The sequence below is a fragment of the Rhyacophila brunnea genome, unplaced genomic scaffold (genome assembly GCF_057557595.1).
Source record: "Rhyacophila brunnea isolate RB1 unplaced genomic scaffold, BYU_Rbru_1.0 scaffold_2, whole genome shotgun sequence".
In the NCBI taxonomy this organism is placed as follows: domain Eukaryota; kingdom Metazoa; phylum Arthropoda; class Insecta; order Trichoptera; family Rhyacophilidae; genus Rhyacophila; species Rhyacophila brunnea.
Genome location: NW_028232859.1, coordinates 35,861,577 through 35,877,249, shown reverse-complemented (window position 1 = coordinate 35,877,249; position 15,673 = coordinate 35,861,577). Strand labels below are relative to the sequence as shown.

The 15,673-nt window shown below is 33.8% G+C and overlaps 1 protein-coding gene across 1 annotated transcript; it reads left to right on the top strand.

Moving 5' to 3' along the window:
• Positions 1–2,981: 2,981 nt before the first annotated feature.
• On the top strand, positions 2,982–15,381 carry LOC147072241 (uncharacterized). The gene is made up of 4 exons (XM_085947587.1): positions 2,982–3,121; positions 3,371–3,542; positions 5,713–5,860; positions 8,350–15,381. Exons 1-4 carry the CDS (start codon positions 3,013–3,015, stop codon positions 9,010–9,012), a joined length of 1,092 nt encoding a protein of 363 aa, XP_085803713.1. The 5' UTR covers positions 2,982–3,012; the 3' UTR covers positions 9,013–15,381.
• The last annotated feature ends 292 nt before the right edge of the window (positions 15,382–15,673 follow it).

Genomic DNA, 15,673 nt, shown 5'->3' with positions numbered 1-15,673 from the left:
AAAAATGTGTTCAATTTTTCAAGACCATGTTTTTGTTCCAGTAGTTGACCATCCACAAATTGAAAGTTCCAGTAGTTAACCACTATATGTTTCAGTAGTTGACCATGACTAATCAGGGGTTCCAGTAGTTGACCACTATATTTTTCAGTAGTTGACCATGTCTAATCAGAAGGCTTTATGGCAAATCTGTCATCAGAGTTGCCTCAGGGCTTCCTGTCAGACCACTCTAGCCCATAGCTACTTGAATCAACTTGGTAGCAATGGGCGGTTCAGTAACAAGTTACATATGAGAGGATTTTGTTTGACAGCCAATCATCAGCTTTGTTCGGGTAACAAAAGGTGCAAAATTAGTTACTTCAAACTAAAAATACAAAAATATATTTATTTTAGCAACTAAGTACATACATACTACATAGTAACGCATAGGCTCAGTACTTACCAAAATAAAACTTAACATAAAAATCCTTAGATATTCCAAATAAAGTCCAATTCCGGAACTAAATAAACATTACGAGTTTTGCTTACTTGTGTCGGGGTCATTTATGTGGGATACTACCGCCTTCCATTCATGGCTAAGTACATCGGGTCGCTCTGGCCATATCCATAGTCTCCCGCACTTTTGCATCGATGAAATAGTAGCTTTTACTTTAGAAATATGGACGATTTTCCCCGGGAAGTATTATAATATAATGTTCATTAATGACTTTCATAACGGGCAGCCATCGAGTTTTAGGCTTAAAGCTTTCATCACTAGACTTATGCCATTCACTCTCCGCTGAGTCTGCAATGTCAACGCTTGGGTTAGAAGACTCGGAAGAAAAACGCATTGTCTTCTTGACTGCTTTCAATTCCCCATTTTTTTTTCTTCCTTTGCTTGCTCATTTAGTTCTTTCTTTCTTTGCCTCTCTGCAGCTCGTTCTTTTTTCAACCGTTCTATTTCTTCTTTCTTCCTCTTTTTGTTTAGGAAATACTCCTGGCAAGGTTTACCGGAAACACTGGTGGGGGTTTGTTTGTAGACGAAGTATCATTACAAATCCTTATACCAGCCTTAGGTGCACTGGCGATTGGAGACGAATCACCATCACAAGTCATTAGGCCAGCCACAGGTGCCCTAGCGATTGGAGATGAAACATCATAATAATTCATAGTATTCCAGGCGGCCAAAGACATCATATCATCGGATTCCTCTTCTTGCAATGCCTCATCAATGAGTCTGACCGCGTCAGGTGGAGTGATATTTTTCAACTCATTTTTTACTTTTCGTCACAGTGCGAACAGTGACTTGTCATCTTGATCAGGTTCGTTGTTTTTGCGGAATGATTCAAGATTTTCCTCATCAATGTTTTTACTCAGGAACTCTCTCTAAATACCGCTTGGGTTCCTCTGATGTAACCATTGAAGGCACACTTTACGATTCTCTTGGTACTGTTACAGCTTAAGGGCTCCGTGGACAAAGTCCATATTTTCGTAAATTTCTTGAGGAATTCTTTTGTATTTGTAGAGGATTGTCGTTGGTGTGACAGCCCCACCGGTTATGCATTCTTTATCGTCGGCATTTACCTGCTGGTACACTGTCTCGATTCCTTTTTTGGCTAATACCCTGCTCCCCTAGGGGCGGCAGGTTATATGAAAGTATGGTGAAGCAGGCAGGTTATATAAAAAAGTATGGTGAGGTAGGCTGATAAACAATTTGTGGCAAAACTAACGTTAACATTATTAATTATATGGGTACATTATAATGACCAAAGTTAATCCTCTGTGATGCCGTGCACTTTTATTTTTGGCGTCGCTATTTCTCGTAAGTTGTCGGCTATTGTTGGCCTGTTTCATTCAGTTGCTATATATTCAGGGCTATAATTCAAGAAATTTTTGTTTTCTGAAGAAAAAATACACAAACCCGTTGCTGAAAAAATAAAAAATAAAAGTTGACGCCTAGGTCATCTACTGGACAGAATCACCCTAGACACTTCTAATTACTAAATAATCATCGTTCCATACTTATGAATGTACAAATTGTTCAAAACTAAGTGAAATAATTTTATTTAATTTATCTAGTAGTTGACCACCCTAGTCAACTACTGAAAAAGTATTAAAAAAAGTTTGAGTAGTTGACCCCCCCACAAACTTGCTTCCTTGTAAATATTACTTAAAAATTACAAATGATATCGATACTTCAATATTTTGACTGCCCGTAATGCATTAACTTGATATTATGAAGTCAAAAACATTAAATTGCCATATGCTTACATCCACTGACTGATATCATTAACAATTTACTTAAGAAATTAAAAATAAAATGCTTACGGCGTGATGTGTTATTTTCAAATAGCTGCTATGACGCTCCTATGACACAATCCGACCACAGATGGCTTCACTTATCTCAATTTTACAATTTAGAGCAATCCCGTGTCTACTACTGGTACATTTACCTTACATGTGCAAAAAGTTATGCTTAGGCTTCATTAATCTAAAGATGGCGGTGATACGACCCAATATTGAAAGCTAGGTATGCTACTACGTGTAACACTCAAATTTTATTATGAGGTTCAACACCTCAGAATATTTTTCAAACATGCACCGAATGGATAGATAATTTTTGGAAAAAATTAGATGATTCAAAGAGAAACCGTCCAATCTCTTTGAGATGATCTCAAAATTTTGTCAATTTGAATTATTTTTCGAAGTTGGCAGCACCTCCCGGCTCCGTAGCTGTCATAATCTGTATTTTAGTCTATGCCATAGACTAATCATTTCTAAGCTCCTTGTGCACTTATTTTGGATTTTTTTTTTTTTTTAGAATTATTAATAACCATGTCCTTGCTTTTTCGTACAAGGTGGTTTGTTAGTAATTGAACAATCACAAACACCCAGGCTTTGAGAAAAACACATAAATATTTTTGTCGTGACCGGGAATCGAACCCAGAACTCTCGGGTGGAAGGCCAGCGCCTTACCCACTGCACCACGAGAGCCGCCTACTTATTTTGGATTGAAAATTATTGTAATTTACTCAAATGAAATATAATGAACGTGATGTTGCTCTTATGAGCGAAAGAAAAAGTGATATGGAAGGGCGACTAAATTACAAGAAAATTAATTACAATAATTATTACTATCAATCAGGTATATAAATAAAATGTGTTTCTGGCTCCCCAGTTAAAAAAAATTAAAATTCTTTGGTTTGTTATTCTCGTTATTCTCAGCTATCTCTTATTCTCTGTAATAAAAACGTTATATTTGTCGGGATATTGAAAATACGTTTCACGCTTTGAACACGCCTTTAATGATTAAATAATTCGATTATGTACTGGTATGAATTTAGTCATAATTAATATTTTCTTGATTGTTTACATTTTATTTTGTTTTTTTCAGTTTTTAAGGAAAGATGGTTCAAGTTGGTAGATAATTTTTTATTTTATTTTCGTATAAATGAACTAGGGAAGATAGACACCAAGCAGCCTGCTGGTGTATTTGTTCTTGAAAATGCATTAATTGAGCTGGAGCAAAGCTCAGAAACACCATTTGCATTTTCCATTTTATACGAGTAAGTACCTAATTATTTTTCGTAATTTTAAGTACCTATGTCTTCAAATGAACTCACTATACTACTACTGCGAGATCTAAAATAGGGCCAATGATGTTGTAGTTTAGGCCCGGTTTACAGTTCAACTAGCTCTTCATAATTAGGAAATTTACAGGGGGTGCTGCAAACAGCCTTGCCGCTGTCACCTGAGGGTAAGTAATGAGAGAAATTATTTATTTGAACTTGATAATAATGAATCAACAGAATTTAGTAATCATTTTATAGTTTAAATGAGATAGTCCAATAAAAAAGTCACGATTCGGACTAATATTATGGAACGTATATTATATCCTAGCTATACATTTAATGGTAACTTTAAAACAAGATTCCTTTCAAAAAAGACTTTCATATTTGTTTGTTATCGTAATAGATTTGTGAGTTGCCAAAATGTCACCAAAATGTTCTTCCTCCTTCCAACGTTTCAGGCTCGTTGCAGAGGCCATCCTCAAGATAATGTATTGAAGTGCACTGTAAAGTGTATGAGGCGAAGGCAGTTCTAAATATGTCGAAAAAAGATCTGTTTAGCTGTGAGCAAACGTTGCTCCGAGTAAAAAAGGGTGATAGTGTACTTAACTGTGTCAGTTGTGATGACCTGAGATACCAGACCGGAAATTGGATTTTGCTGAAAGTGTCCGATGTTTTGACATTTTGAAACGTAGCACATCGTCCTTATTAATATTCTCAGGGCTCCTATGAATTTCGATATCTGCCTTTACTAATAGTGGAAATATCCCTTAATTAAGTAATGAAATTACACTGTGACAAACTGGCCGCGTTTAATTACAATGAAATTAGTGGATCTGTTTTCGTAACAAATATTTGTATGAACATATTATTATGTATTAGCACTGCACTTTTGAGAAATAATTTTTATTTAGAACCCTCCGTCCAACAGGCATTCTTCGCCAGTGATTCATGCAGTATACTTAGAATTATATAAAGTGGCGGCTCGTCCATATGCACTGCGGAACTGCAGCACACCCAAGCAAATTGAGAAAAATGTAATATTATAATATACATAAATTTATGTATATTAGGTATATGAAAATATCAATATTATTTAAGCGTGTAATAAGCTCGCCCGCGCACCGATACATCCAATGTCCAATAATATTATCATACACCGCGGTAGGTTCTTGATTTTGCATAGTACCGTTTCCGATAGAATTTGCTCGAGTTGAAGGGAGGCGCGGGGAGCGGGGCTCGCAGCTGGAAGCTTAATCAGTACTGCGGGTCGGACAGTCTGATATCAGTATTTCGCCCATAGATGAATATACTTTTGCCGTTTCTGCATCACACATGCCCGCCACAGCGAGGAAAGAAATATAGCTATAATGATTTATTAACTTTATCACTGCCAGCCAATTTATACTAGGTGGACTCTGGTAGGCCAGGTATTTTTGGAGTAAAATAAATCCATAAAAAAATATGAAATAGGAACAGAATGATAAATATTTGTGAAAACTTCCCAAATCAACATGTTTCTCGAGTTTATCGTGAATATTTTCACACTAAAATGATAAATATTGTTTAGAAAATATTTTTTTTTTTTTTTTTTTTTTTTTTTTCGACCATGTCCGATCCTGATAGGATCATATGGGCCTCCACAGAGTGGAGGTTTGTATTGACAGATTTTTGTTTTTTACGAGAAATGGATGTCAGCCACTTGCTCAACCTATTAGGTCCATACCCTGACACACACAAATTGAAAAACAATTTTTGTACTTGCCAGACCCAGGATTCGAACCTGGGACCCACGGCTTTGTAGTCCAACGCTTATGCCGCGCGGCCACCGTGGGCGTATATAAGTACACGCCCACATATAAGTACACAAATAATTTATTTAGAAATTATGATGTTTACTAGAACCCACGAGTTAACTCGTCCGTGGCACTGATCAGAATCACATTGTGCAATTTATGGAAAGTTCTTTATTTTAATTATTAATATGATTAACAATTAATAATTTATATTTAATTTTGATGTTAATAGTAAAATAAAATTCACATAAACATTTATTTTTATTTTTAATCAACCGCAGCACCCCCAAATATCTTATCCACGAGCTGCCACTGATTATATATGTAAAATATATTTCACAGCTGACAATAGCTAATTTTTTTTTTTACAGAGATGGCTTTGAGAAAAAGCATCTGCTCTCTGGAATCTCCGAAGCCAGTGTTACTTTGTGGGTTACAAAACTACGCCAGGCATCATATGAGAATCTAAGAAATCAGCTATACCTCTTGCAATCAAAGATATATGCAAGAACTGGGAAGGTTTGAAAATTTTCAATTCAATATTATTTTATGGTGTAAAATGAATTTAGAAGAAAAAAATGTAGAATCAACTGAAAATTTTGTTTGTCACAATGATAATAGAGGTGAGTTAACTGTTATTATTATTGATCAGTTTCAAATACAATTGATATTTTTTCGACTTGTGAAGACCTCTAAGTGCAGGGGCGACGAACCTTTTAATGCCTAAGTCAATTAATAATATATTATTATATTTACAGTACTCTCTCAGTAATCCGCCACCCCAAAAACCAGACAAATGTCCAATTAGTGAAACCGGCGGATAAAAGTGCATACATACAAAATATGGTAAAAATTAAAACAGGTATTTCGTAAAAATAGTTTTTTTTTGAGAAATTCGTACTAGCAAATTACGGTTTTATTTATAATCAAAATCAAGTATTTACTAAATTATACATATTTATAAACTAAGTTTATTAACTAAATATTAAACAGTAAATCACTTGACACAACCAGTTGTTCAGTGAGGCAGATATTCTTGAATGGCTTAGAATTCCTGGCTTTCACTATGACCAAAAGCTTCATTTTGTGTGTCCTGGTTGCATTGGACCACGGCATAATTGTGATGTGGTCCTTGGGCACTTTCCTCCCTGGTACATTACTTTCTTTGCGATGAACGTACGTTTTACGAAGGAGAAGTTTCCAAAATAAACCCATCTCATATGCATTGTATACTTGTATGCGGCGGACTAATGAATTTGACAATCGAATACCAGCGAATTATAGAGCTTGCTTTTGTGCTTTCAACTAGTAAAAATAATGGCAGATTATAGTAGTTGTCGGATAATCGAGTTGCGGATTACTGAGAATGTACTGTATAATATATTATAATACATCTGTAATAATGGGTGTGCGTGCTAAAATAATTTCCCCATTTTTTTAAAGTCCATCCAAGAATTTAAGGAATTTCATTTTGAATCAAAGTCGAAACCATTTTTTTCGCAAACAGTTTGATATAGGAATTTTGTTCAGATACATGGCCGAGACACTTTTTTAGTTCTTTCAGGCAAAACTTTTTCAGGAATTAAAAAGTCAACTACAGGAGGACCTCGACTTTCGCACATAATTAGTTTCTGAAAGTGTGTGCGAATGTTAAATGTTCGAAAGTACTTAAAGGGAAGTAAAAAAAAAATTTATTGTGTGTATTCAAAAATATTTATTTATCAAGTAAATATAAGATGTTTAAGAGGCGTTTAAGAGACATGTTTAAGTGGGGTTTGCGGGTGTTTCCCTTAAAAAGTTGTCAAGAGTTAACTGTTTGCCACTCTTTTTCTTATTTTAAATGGTAAATTATTAACTGGCACGAAATGTAAAGTGAACCAATCTTTAAATATTAACGCAGTAACCCAGGCGTTTTTTATTTTATTACCAAATAACTGGAAGCAATTCTTTATCTTTCCCTTTCAATGCTCTGGGATTTTCTGGTTGATAAATTAACATTGGCATCAATTTTAAATCACCAGCTAAGTTTCCAACAAGAAGCAATGTCAATCGGTTTTTAGAAGGTTTATGCCCAGGGGCAACTGATTCTTCCTTAGATAAGAATGTACGACTAGGCATTTTTTTTTCCAAAATAAACCTGTCTCATCTACATTAAATATTTGGCTAGAGGAATATTCTCCAATTTTGGATAATGAGAAAATAAATTCTTTTGCAGCATCTTTATCCGCATCAGCCGATTCTCCAGTGAATTTAATATTATGAAAAGAAAACCTCATTTTAAAATTGTTAAACCAACCGTTACTTGCTTGATAAATCGTGTTAGAATCTTCTTTTAATCTAGCCTTCCAATCTTTGTGCAAACTAAGAGCCTTCGCTTGAATAATTGAAATACTCAGAGGGACATCTTTTTGATGTGCATGCTAGTGTTTACATGGATCGTCAAGTCTTTCACGTGCCAACAGTATTCCTCTATGTGGTAGGTGTGCCACGTGTGCCATGGGTTCACCATTGCTGCTCTAGTGGGTGTTTTGTTTCTAAGTGTCCTTGTGTCGGTTATGTACATAATTTTTCTTTTTAATATGCCAACATAATTTCAAAATAACACTTTTAGTGACCTTTGAATTATAACCGTGAAGTAAGTGAGATTCGTTGTGATCATTGTAATGATAAACTTCTGTTGAAACTTACGAATTTAATATGCTTTGCAATCATATTATTATAAGTGTATGTATGTATTTTAGATATAATTATGTTTTAAAAAGGTATATTTTATGTAACGAATGTACTAAAATGAAACAGGACTGCAGAAGTTACATGCAAATAGCGGAAAAACATAAATTCCGGGCATGTAAAATCGGTGTTCCACTGCACGTATCTGAAAGATATTTGCCTAATAATTGGTGTCAGTGAACCGTTCATAAATTTATCCCTTTAAAGGTAGTATCGAGGAAAGCACACTAATTTGTTGAATATATTTTTTGTAGGTATTAATTTAAATATTTTTATAGGATCCACTTCTAATGGTTCCCCGAAATGAAGGATCGAAAGGATGGGCGCCCGGTGATCCAGTTCCCAGTGAATATGGAATCATTCGTAAAGCCAGTTTCCAGAGCCATGTAACATTGGAGTATTCTTCCTCTTCACATGTTGCCAGAAGCAAGTCTAATGTAAATGTCTCGGATCATCACCAAAATCACACTCATGTCACCAAGAAAGAAGTGATATCTAATAACCTCAGGCCAGGTCACTCTGGATTAGAGAGAAGCAAGACTTCAGTTCATGTAGTATCGAAAAATCAAAGTCAAACATTTGACAGTAGCATATTTAGCCAAGAGAGTTCATCCAGTTGGTTCTATGGGCAATGTGCTCCTAGTCCGCCGGCTAGGAAAAAAAATTCACCGCTACCATCTAGAAATATCCACAAAAATTTTTTGGACTCTCAAAAAGACCATAGAAATGATTCAGATTGGGTTGGGTTGGGTTTACATTCTGATTGCTTATTAGACCCGCCTCCTCGACCGCCCCAGAGGAAAAATTCCCCCAAAACAATCAACGGTCGAAAAGATTCAGGCGATTTCAGCAGCTGTGAAAATCTAAATATATCATCATCGACTGACAGTTACGGGAGTTGTTCATCGGCTTTAAAGTCTGGCAACCTCATCGACTTTTGATTTCAACTTTATCTTATCTCGTACCTTTTTTTCTCACACCATCTGTACCTGGCAATAAAATAAGTTCTCGCTGCCAATTTATTACTATAGATTACCTCGTAAAAATGTTATTTTTTGAACACCTACATATTTAACTTATCCGAAAGAAGTTATATCTTCTATCGGGGGTCAGCGACCATTGTAATGTTTAAGTGTTAAATAGAAGATAGTAAGTGTAAAAAAAATTGGGTTCAAAAACATTAATATTTTGCTACATATTTTATGAAAGACCATCTTCTTGAAAATTCGTTTTGGGAATCTTCAATAATACCAATGGAAAATTGCCTTTTTGGATTTACCACCCGACTGCAGATACAGTTTTGTTGTTAAATTATGTAGATTTTCTTTAATCATTTTATTCATATAAAAATTATTATTGGGATAATTCAACATACGGGCAGCATTTCATGTTAGTATGGTCAACCATTTATGGACTGCAAAAATGCAAGTTTGCATGGGCCGTCGGTTGCCGATCACCAGTTTATATGATTTTACCCCAATTACGTTTACCACATTCTACCAATCATAAATGCTCTTGAATTTTACAACATTTTATTACTGATTACTGATAGTATAATATCAATTTACTCTTAAGTGTAAAATGCAACTGTATTTTGAGTGTGTATATTTCAATGAAACTGTTTTTGATTTTGCTCAGATCGCACTCGTCAAGTGTACCAGTTTCAGTATGCGCATGCGATTTGTGCAAAATTTAAATCATACCATAAAATAATGTTGATCCACATCTTTGTAGTAACAGTGTTTTTGAAAGTATTTTCTATATACTGAATCCTTTTACAGAAATCTCTAATGGCCATTTACAAACTGATAATTGAATAAATATGAAATAATAGGAATATGTATATTCTTTAGGTATTTATTTCTTGAGCTTACCCACAAGTTTATAGACTTGAAAAATGTTTAGAGACTGTTTCTCTGGTTTTCTATTCAAGTTTGTTTCGAAAATAATGGGATAAATATGCTCATTGATATTTTACAGCAGTTCTTTGCATATTTTAATTTTAGTACTACAGTACTCTCTCAGTAATCCGCCACCCCAAAAACCAGACAAGACGTGTCCAATTAGTGAAAACGGCGGACTACAGTGCATAAATACAAAATATTGTAAAAATTAAGACATATTTCGTAAAAATAGTTTTTATTGAGAAATTTGTACTACCTAGCAACTTACAGTTTTTTGTATGATCAAAATCGATTATGTTTTAAATTATACATAATAATTATAAACTAAGTTTATGAACTAATTAACTACATACATATTAAACAGTAAATCACTTAATGGAACTACTTGTTCAGTGTTGTTTGTTTTTTTCTGAAAATTGTTGGAAGATTGTGTCATCTCGTAATTTATGCAACATGATGAATGTTTTGACGGTTGCACTATTTTCCTCTGCCCATTAATTAATGGTAACGCATCAGTCCTAGCCAGTGCCTCTTCTGATTTGACTGTATGAACTGCAGTCGGTTGACAATTATTGCCTTCATCCTTAGAATCCAAGCCTCTTGATGTATTTATAAGCTCGTCTTCAGTCGAAAGCAGCGCATACTCCTCAGAACTTTCTGCTATCCAATTTTCTAAAACATTTTGGTTTAGCTCTGAGTTTTCAGTCGCCTTCTGAATCAATTCTTCTAATGGAACTAAGACTTCCGGTTCCCAGTTCTCATCATCTTGATTCATGGAGGGCTACAGCTTTTTTCACGGTCAAATTATTGCTCGTCCCGGTAGATTGTTCCATGCCTCAGCTACGTTAAATATGACAGCGGATAGCTGATATAGGCACGCGGCGGAATACTGAATTTTACATGGAATACCGGCGAATTATAGAGCTTGATTTTGTGATTTTAACTAGTAAAAAAACGGCGGATTATAGTGGTTTTCGGATGATCGAGCGGCGGATTACTGAGAGAGTACTGTACTTTAGAATCTACTGAAGGAAATAGGTTTAATACTCATAGCTACATTTTAAAAACATTCTGTGATTTCATACTTTCCTACATTGCTCATAATCATTGCCAGTCATTCCCTGCTGTTAAACGACTATTACCATATCTTGTGCTTCAAATTGAGTACATATTGCAGTTTGGCTTGCCTTATGGTTTATGAGAAAAACAAGCTTTGATCATGTATTTTGTTGACCCAGAAAATATTTTTATAGCTCAACCGATTAGTAATTTAAGGATTGTCAGTTCCACAGGAGTTTGGTAAGAGTCAGTGCAGGGAGGTAAAGACAAGTTGGAATTAAACATGATACACAAGCAGCTTTTGTGTAAAACTTTAATTATATCTATGTTAATAAACATTTTCTTTGTGTAACTCCATAGTATCAAATAATATTTTGTCATTTTTTGTCGTCGGTTGTCATATTCATTTTAAAGCAACAGTATGACATTGTGTGAAACAAATCTAAACGGACTTTGATAACGTTAATACCAGTGATTTCCGCCTGCCTATGCTCGTCTGAACCGTCAATTATCTGTACTCTTTCTGATTATCAACAGTCAAAATTTCATCACGTTTAGTTGGATCGATTGATGTGAATATGTTATACGGTAGTAAAAACTGTAGACCGACAATTCCTAAATTCTTAACAGCCACAGCCCGGTATTTATCAGTCAAATTTTTACAGCATGAGAAGTACAGGGTTTTTATTTAGGTTTCACATATTTTCAGGGATATTTGTTTTGCATAAATTTTCCATTATATTTGAACTGTATGTATGAATATATTCGAGATAAATTATTTTCACTGATTCTTACTGGTATTGACAAACAAAATAGATAACTATAAGTTATTATTGGAAAATGAATGGAATATAATATTATGCCGGTGTTTTATTTATTGTTGATTTTTTCCATTTTGATTTAAATAGTATAATTGATTTATCGATTCACCAGCCATTCTGGCAATAATTTGAATACAGCAGGTTATTTCCATCATAATATTATTAGGTTTAGTTTAAATGTCTGTTATTAGGTAGGGGTATATTTTTTGGTAAGTACACCACAATCATAGCAGCAATGTTCATGCCGCCGAAATGGTCAGCAGTGGAACTAATAATTCTCAATGCTATCCACAACTATCATGTTATATCATAACAGTTCCAAGTGGGATGTGCAGTGCTGCAATGAAAATTATATTATATTATTCTACGATTGTGTTACTATTTTTATTATATTATTTTTTTAAATTTACTGCAAAGTTGCTGTACATAATATAATTTTGCTGCAAATCTTCTGTGAATTTCATTTCATATTCAACTAACAAAGGAATTCAATACATTTTTATTGTTTTGAGTTCATACAAATTGTGATAGGATAAAGGTAAAATTTCCATTAAATACATTTATGTATTATGTAATCATGTTATGTTGATTTTGGACCCTCTTTTATAAGATGTAATAGGAATGGTGCACACCCCCTCATTTCTAAGGCAGATTTTTTATCAAAAAAATAATAAAATTATATGCGAATAATAATTATATATTATATTACATTAATTTACACATCACGGTGCAGAAGAAACACAATAAATGTTGCCGGACCCCAGTCGACAGTGTGTATAAGGGTTCTTATTATTATTTATTTTAACAAAATCATATTTTTTCTAAACATGTGATTAGATGACATGATTGTGAGAATGAAAAATACCTCTCAGATAAATTGTTAAATTTATAGCGGACATGGAATGATTTTTTTTTACTTATTTAGTATTTATAATTTCAGAAATATGATTTGTTTGAAGACTATATGCCCTATATCCTGTTTTATAATACCCCCCCACAGGGCCTTTGTCAGCAAAAATAAGTAAAAACGAAACTCTCTAAGAATGTTAATACCTGAACAGCCCCTTGCTTGAAAAAAAAATATTAATTTTTTCAATCAACAATATGTAGGAAGTATACAAAAATATGTATTGTTGTGACTTTAATAGAAATTTCACAAATTTAAACTATTACACTGATACTGTTTTATATAATTATATAGAAATTGTAAAAATAATTTTCTACATATTATCTAAAGAACTAGAGACCGACAAGCGCGCGGTATGCAGCGGAGCCTCATGTTAAAGTTGACAGTCTCTATGTATAGATATTTTTATACTTAGATAATATTTAATTTATTCATTAGTAATTTAGAACACATTTTATTTACTTTATTTTTTTTACAGGTTAATGCAAACTATAATATACTTAGTAATATTAATTAAATATATATTTACCTACATAGATTTGCAATTTTCCGTATTTCCTTGATTATGAGATGCAACCTAGATACCAATAATAAAAAAATATAAACATGTAAACTATATTATAACAAAGTCATACAATGACAATAAAAATAATTTTAAAATATATCAGGCTTGGGTCTTCTAAAGCAGCGGTCCTCAACCTTTTGGACCTCGCGGACCACTAAACTCAAAATCTTGAATCCCGCTGACCACTACCATGTATTTTTTCCACACTTATTAAAAATTCGATATGTCAATATAATGATAAAAGAATTATGATATATTTTATTAAATATCACACTGAACAGGTAAAATAAAAATATCACTAGTCACGGTTTACTCCATATTATTCGCGGCAAAAACATCACTCTTTTTTCTATCTAATTTAATTCTTTACAGTCTGTACTTGCACTTTCATACTATTAATCATTTAAAAAATAAAAGCTACAAGTATTGAACTGGTATCTTTGTATATGAGGTGCGGGTGGTTGGAAAGGGAAACTGTGGTTTGGTTAAATGCTCATTATATTTACATAACTTAAATTCATAAAAAATCTAATTTTTTTCGATTTAGAGTTATAGAAATCAAAATCGTTTTTATTTAAATCCAGACTATCGACTCAAATTAAAAAAAACAAATGCGTCCTATGTTTTTACTGCCAAACAATTTATTATTCACTTAGGTACCTAAGAAAAGTATCGTATTGAATGAACAGTATGTATAGCGTTGGCAATAATTCGCTTGAATAAGTTACAAAACAATCCAACTAGAATCATTATTATTATAAGAATATACTGAAACTTTTGAATAAATACGAAAATTGCAAATATATTCAAATTACTCTGCTACGGACCACCAAAATTCTCTCACGGACCACTGGTTCGGGGACTGCTGTCCTAAAGCATTAAAGGCTTTTGGTCGTTGCTTTGCAAGAAAATATAGGAATACGATCAATTCCCAACCACGAATATTCACTTCACTTATGACAAATTTACGTCCTGCAGCTCTGTTTCCGTGCTCTTCTGCTTCTGCATACGCAATAACTTACTCAATGCAGCATCATAATGTAGTCGTTTGCTGACATTTTAAACGGTAATTATTAGGGACAAATTTTTTATTCAAACTCAAACGTGTTTAGGCAGTGGCTACTGTAACTCGACTCTCTCCTCTGCCGCGCCAGACAAACTGACCCCCTACTACTGGTAATCAGTTATGATTCATCACAACTGTGAAATTCTACAGTGATTGTAAGATGCCATCAATTATAGGACACACCCCGAATTCAGAGACCAGAAAAGGAAAAAAAAACATGTCTTATAATCAAGGAAATTCTGTAATTAATATTAATTTTGTATTAGGTTAACAATATGGCATATTTTTGTGTTGACTTTGTTTTAATACATGTAAATATTATGAAATAGTCATAAATAATTGTGAATGTAAGCATCTTCTGTTTTTCTATGCCCATTTGAAAAAAAAAAAAGTTTGCAGGTCATGTAACATGTATTCTTGAACTAGTTGATACAATTATTCAAAATTCATTTAACACAATGAACGGCAAAAGTATTACGACCTTTATATATCTATTGTGTATATTAAGTTTTATTGTTGAATAGTCCAGATCTTCAATATTTTCTGTAATTAACTCTACATTAAAATGTGAACAGGCCTAAAAGTTTAGGCTATACCTAGAGTGAACTATGGAAAAAGTAGTATTCTCTGCTTTAGCAGTATTGTTTGTAAATAACAAAGAAGATGGCGCCCTGTTTTCATTTGCAATTTTACATGATTGCTCATTCAAATAGCGATGGTTCAGTGTATAGTATTTTTTAAAGCATGTAGCTAATAATTCATAAGTGTGAATTTTACTTCAAATGAATCGGCAATGAGAAATGATTTGTAGCTAATTTAATCGTTAGCGTTAGTGATCTTCTTTAAGTTTGACTTTCACATAATATTTAGGCTCCGTCTTCATAAACAAAAGTTTTCTTCATTGTATTTAAAACTGGCTAATTTTTCTACTTCAATGGCAGAGTTGATTGAAAAATGGACGTGAGATTGTTGATTAATTTTGTAAAAGTATTTAGGGCTTGCGCAGACAGAGAGCGGTCGGAGTTCTGCTTTCAACCGACCGTTGACCGCTAACGTTCAACAATAAGCGTTCCATTTGTTTACAAATGTTGTACTGACACAAGCGCTGCATAATGCGAGACCGCTATATTCCGACTGCGAGTGGAAGTGAGAAAGCACCGCTGTTGCGTACTCACTCCCCCGTGTGGTTTCGCTCTATGTTGTGTGACTGCTCAAATTCCTATGACGGGACTGGACGGGAGGTACGGCGTTCTTTGTAATTCCGGGCATAGAACTCCAGA

Coding starts and splice junctions, on each gene's coding strand:
- LOC147072241 (XM_085947587.1), top strand. CDS start 3,013: ATGAAATATAATGAACGTGATGTTGCTCTTATGAGCGAAAGAAAAAGT. Junction 3,122..3,370: donor TAATTATTACTATCAATCAG/GTATATAAATAA, acceptor TGTTTTTTTCAG/TTTTTAAGGAAAGATGGTTC. Junction 3,543..5,712: donor GCATTTTCCATTTTATACGA/GTAAGTACCTAA, acceptor TTTTTTTTACAG/AGATGGCTTTGAGAAAAAGC.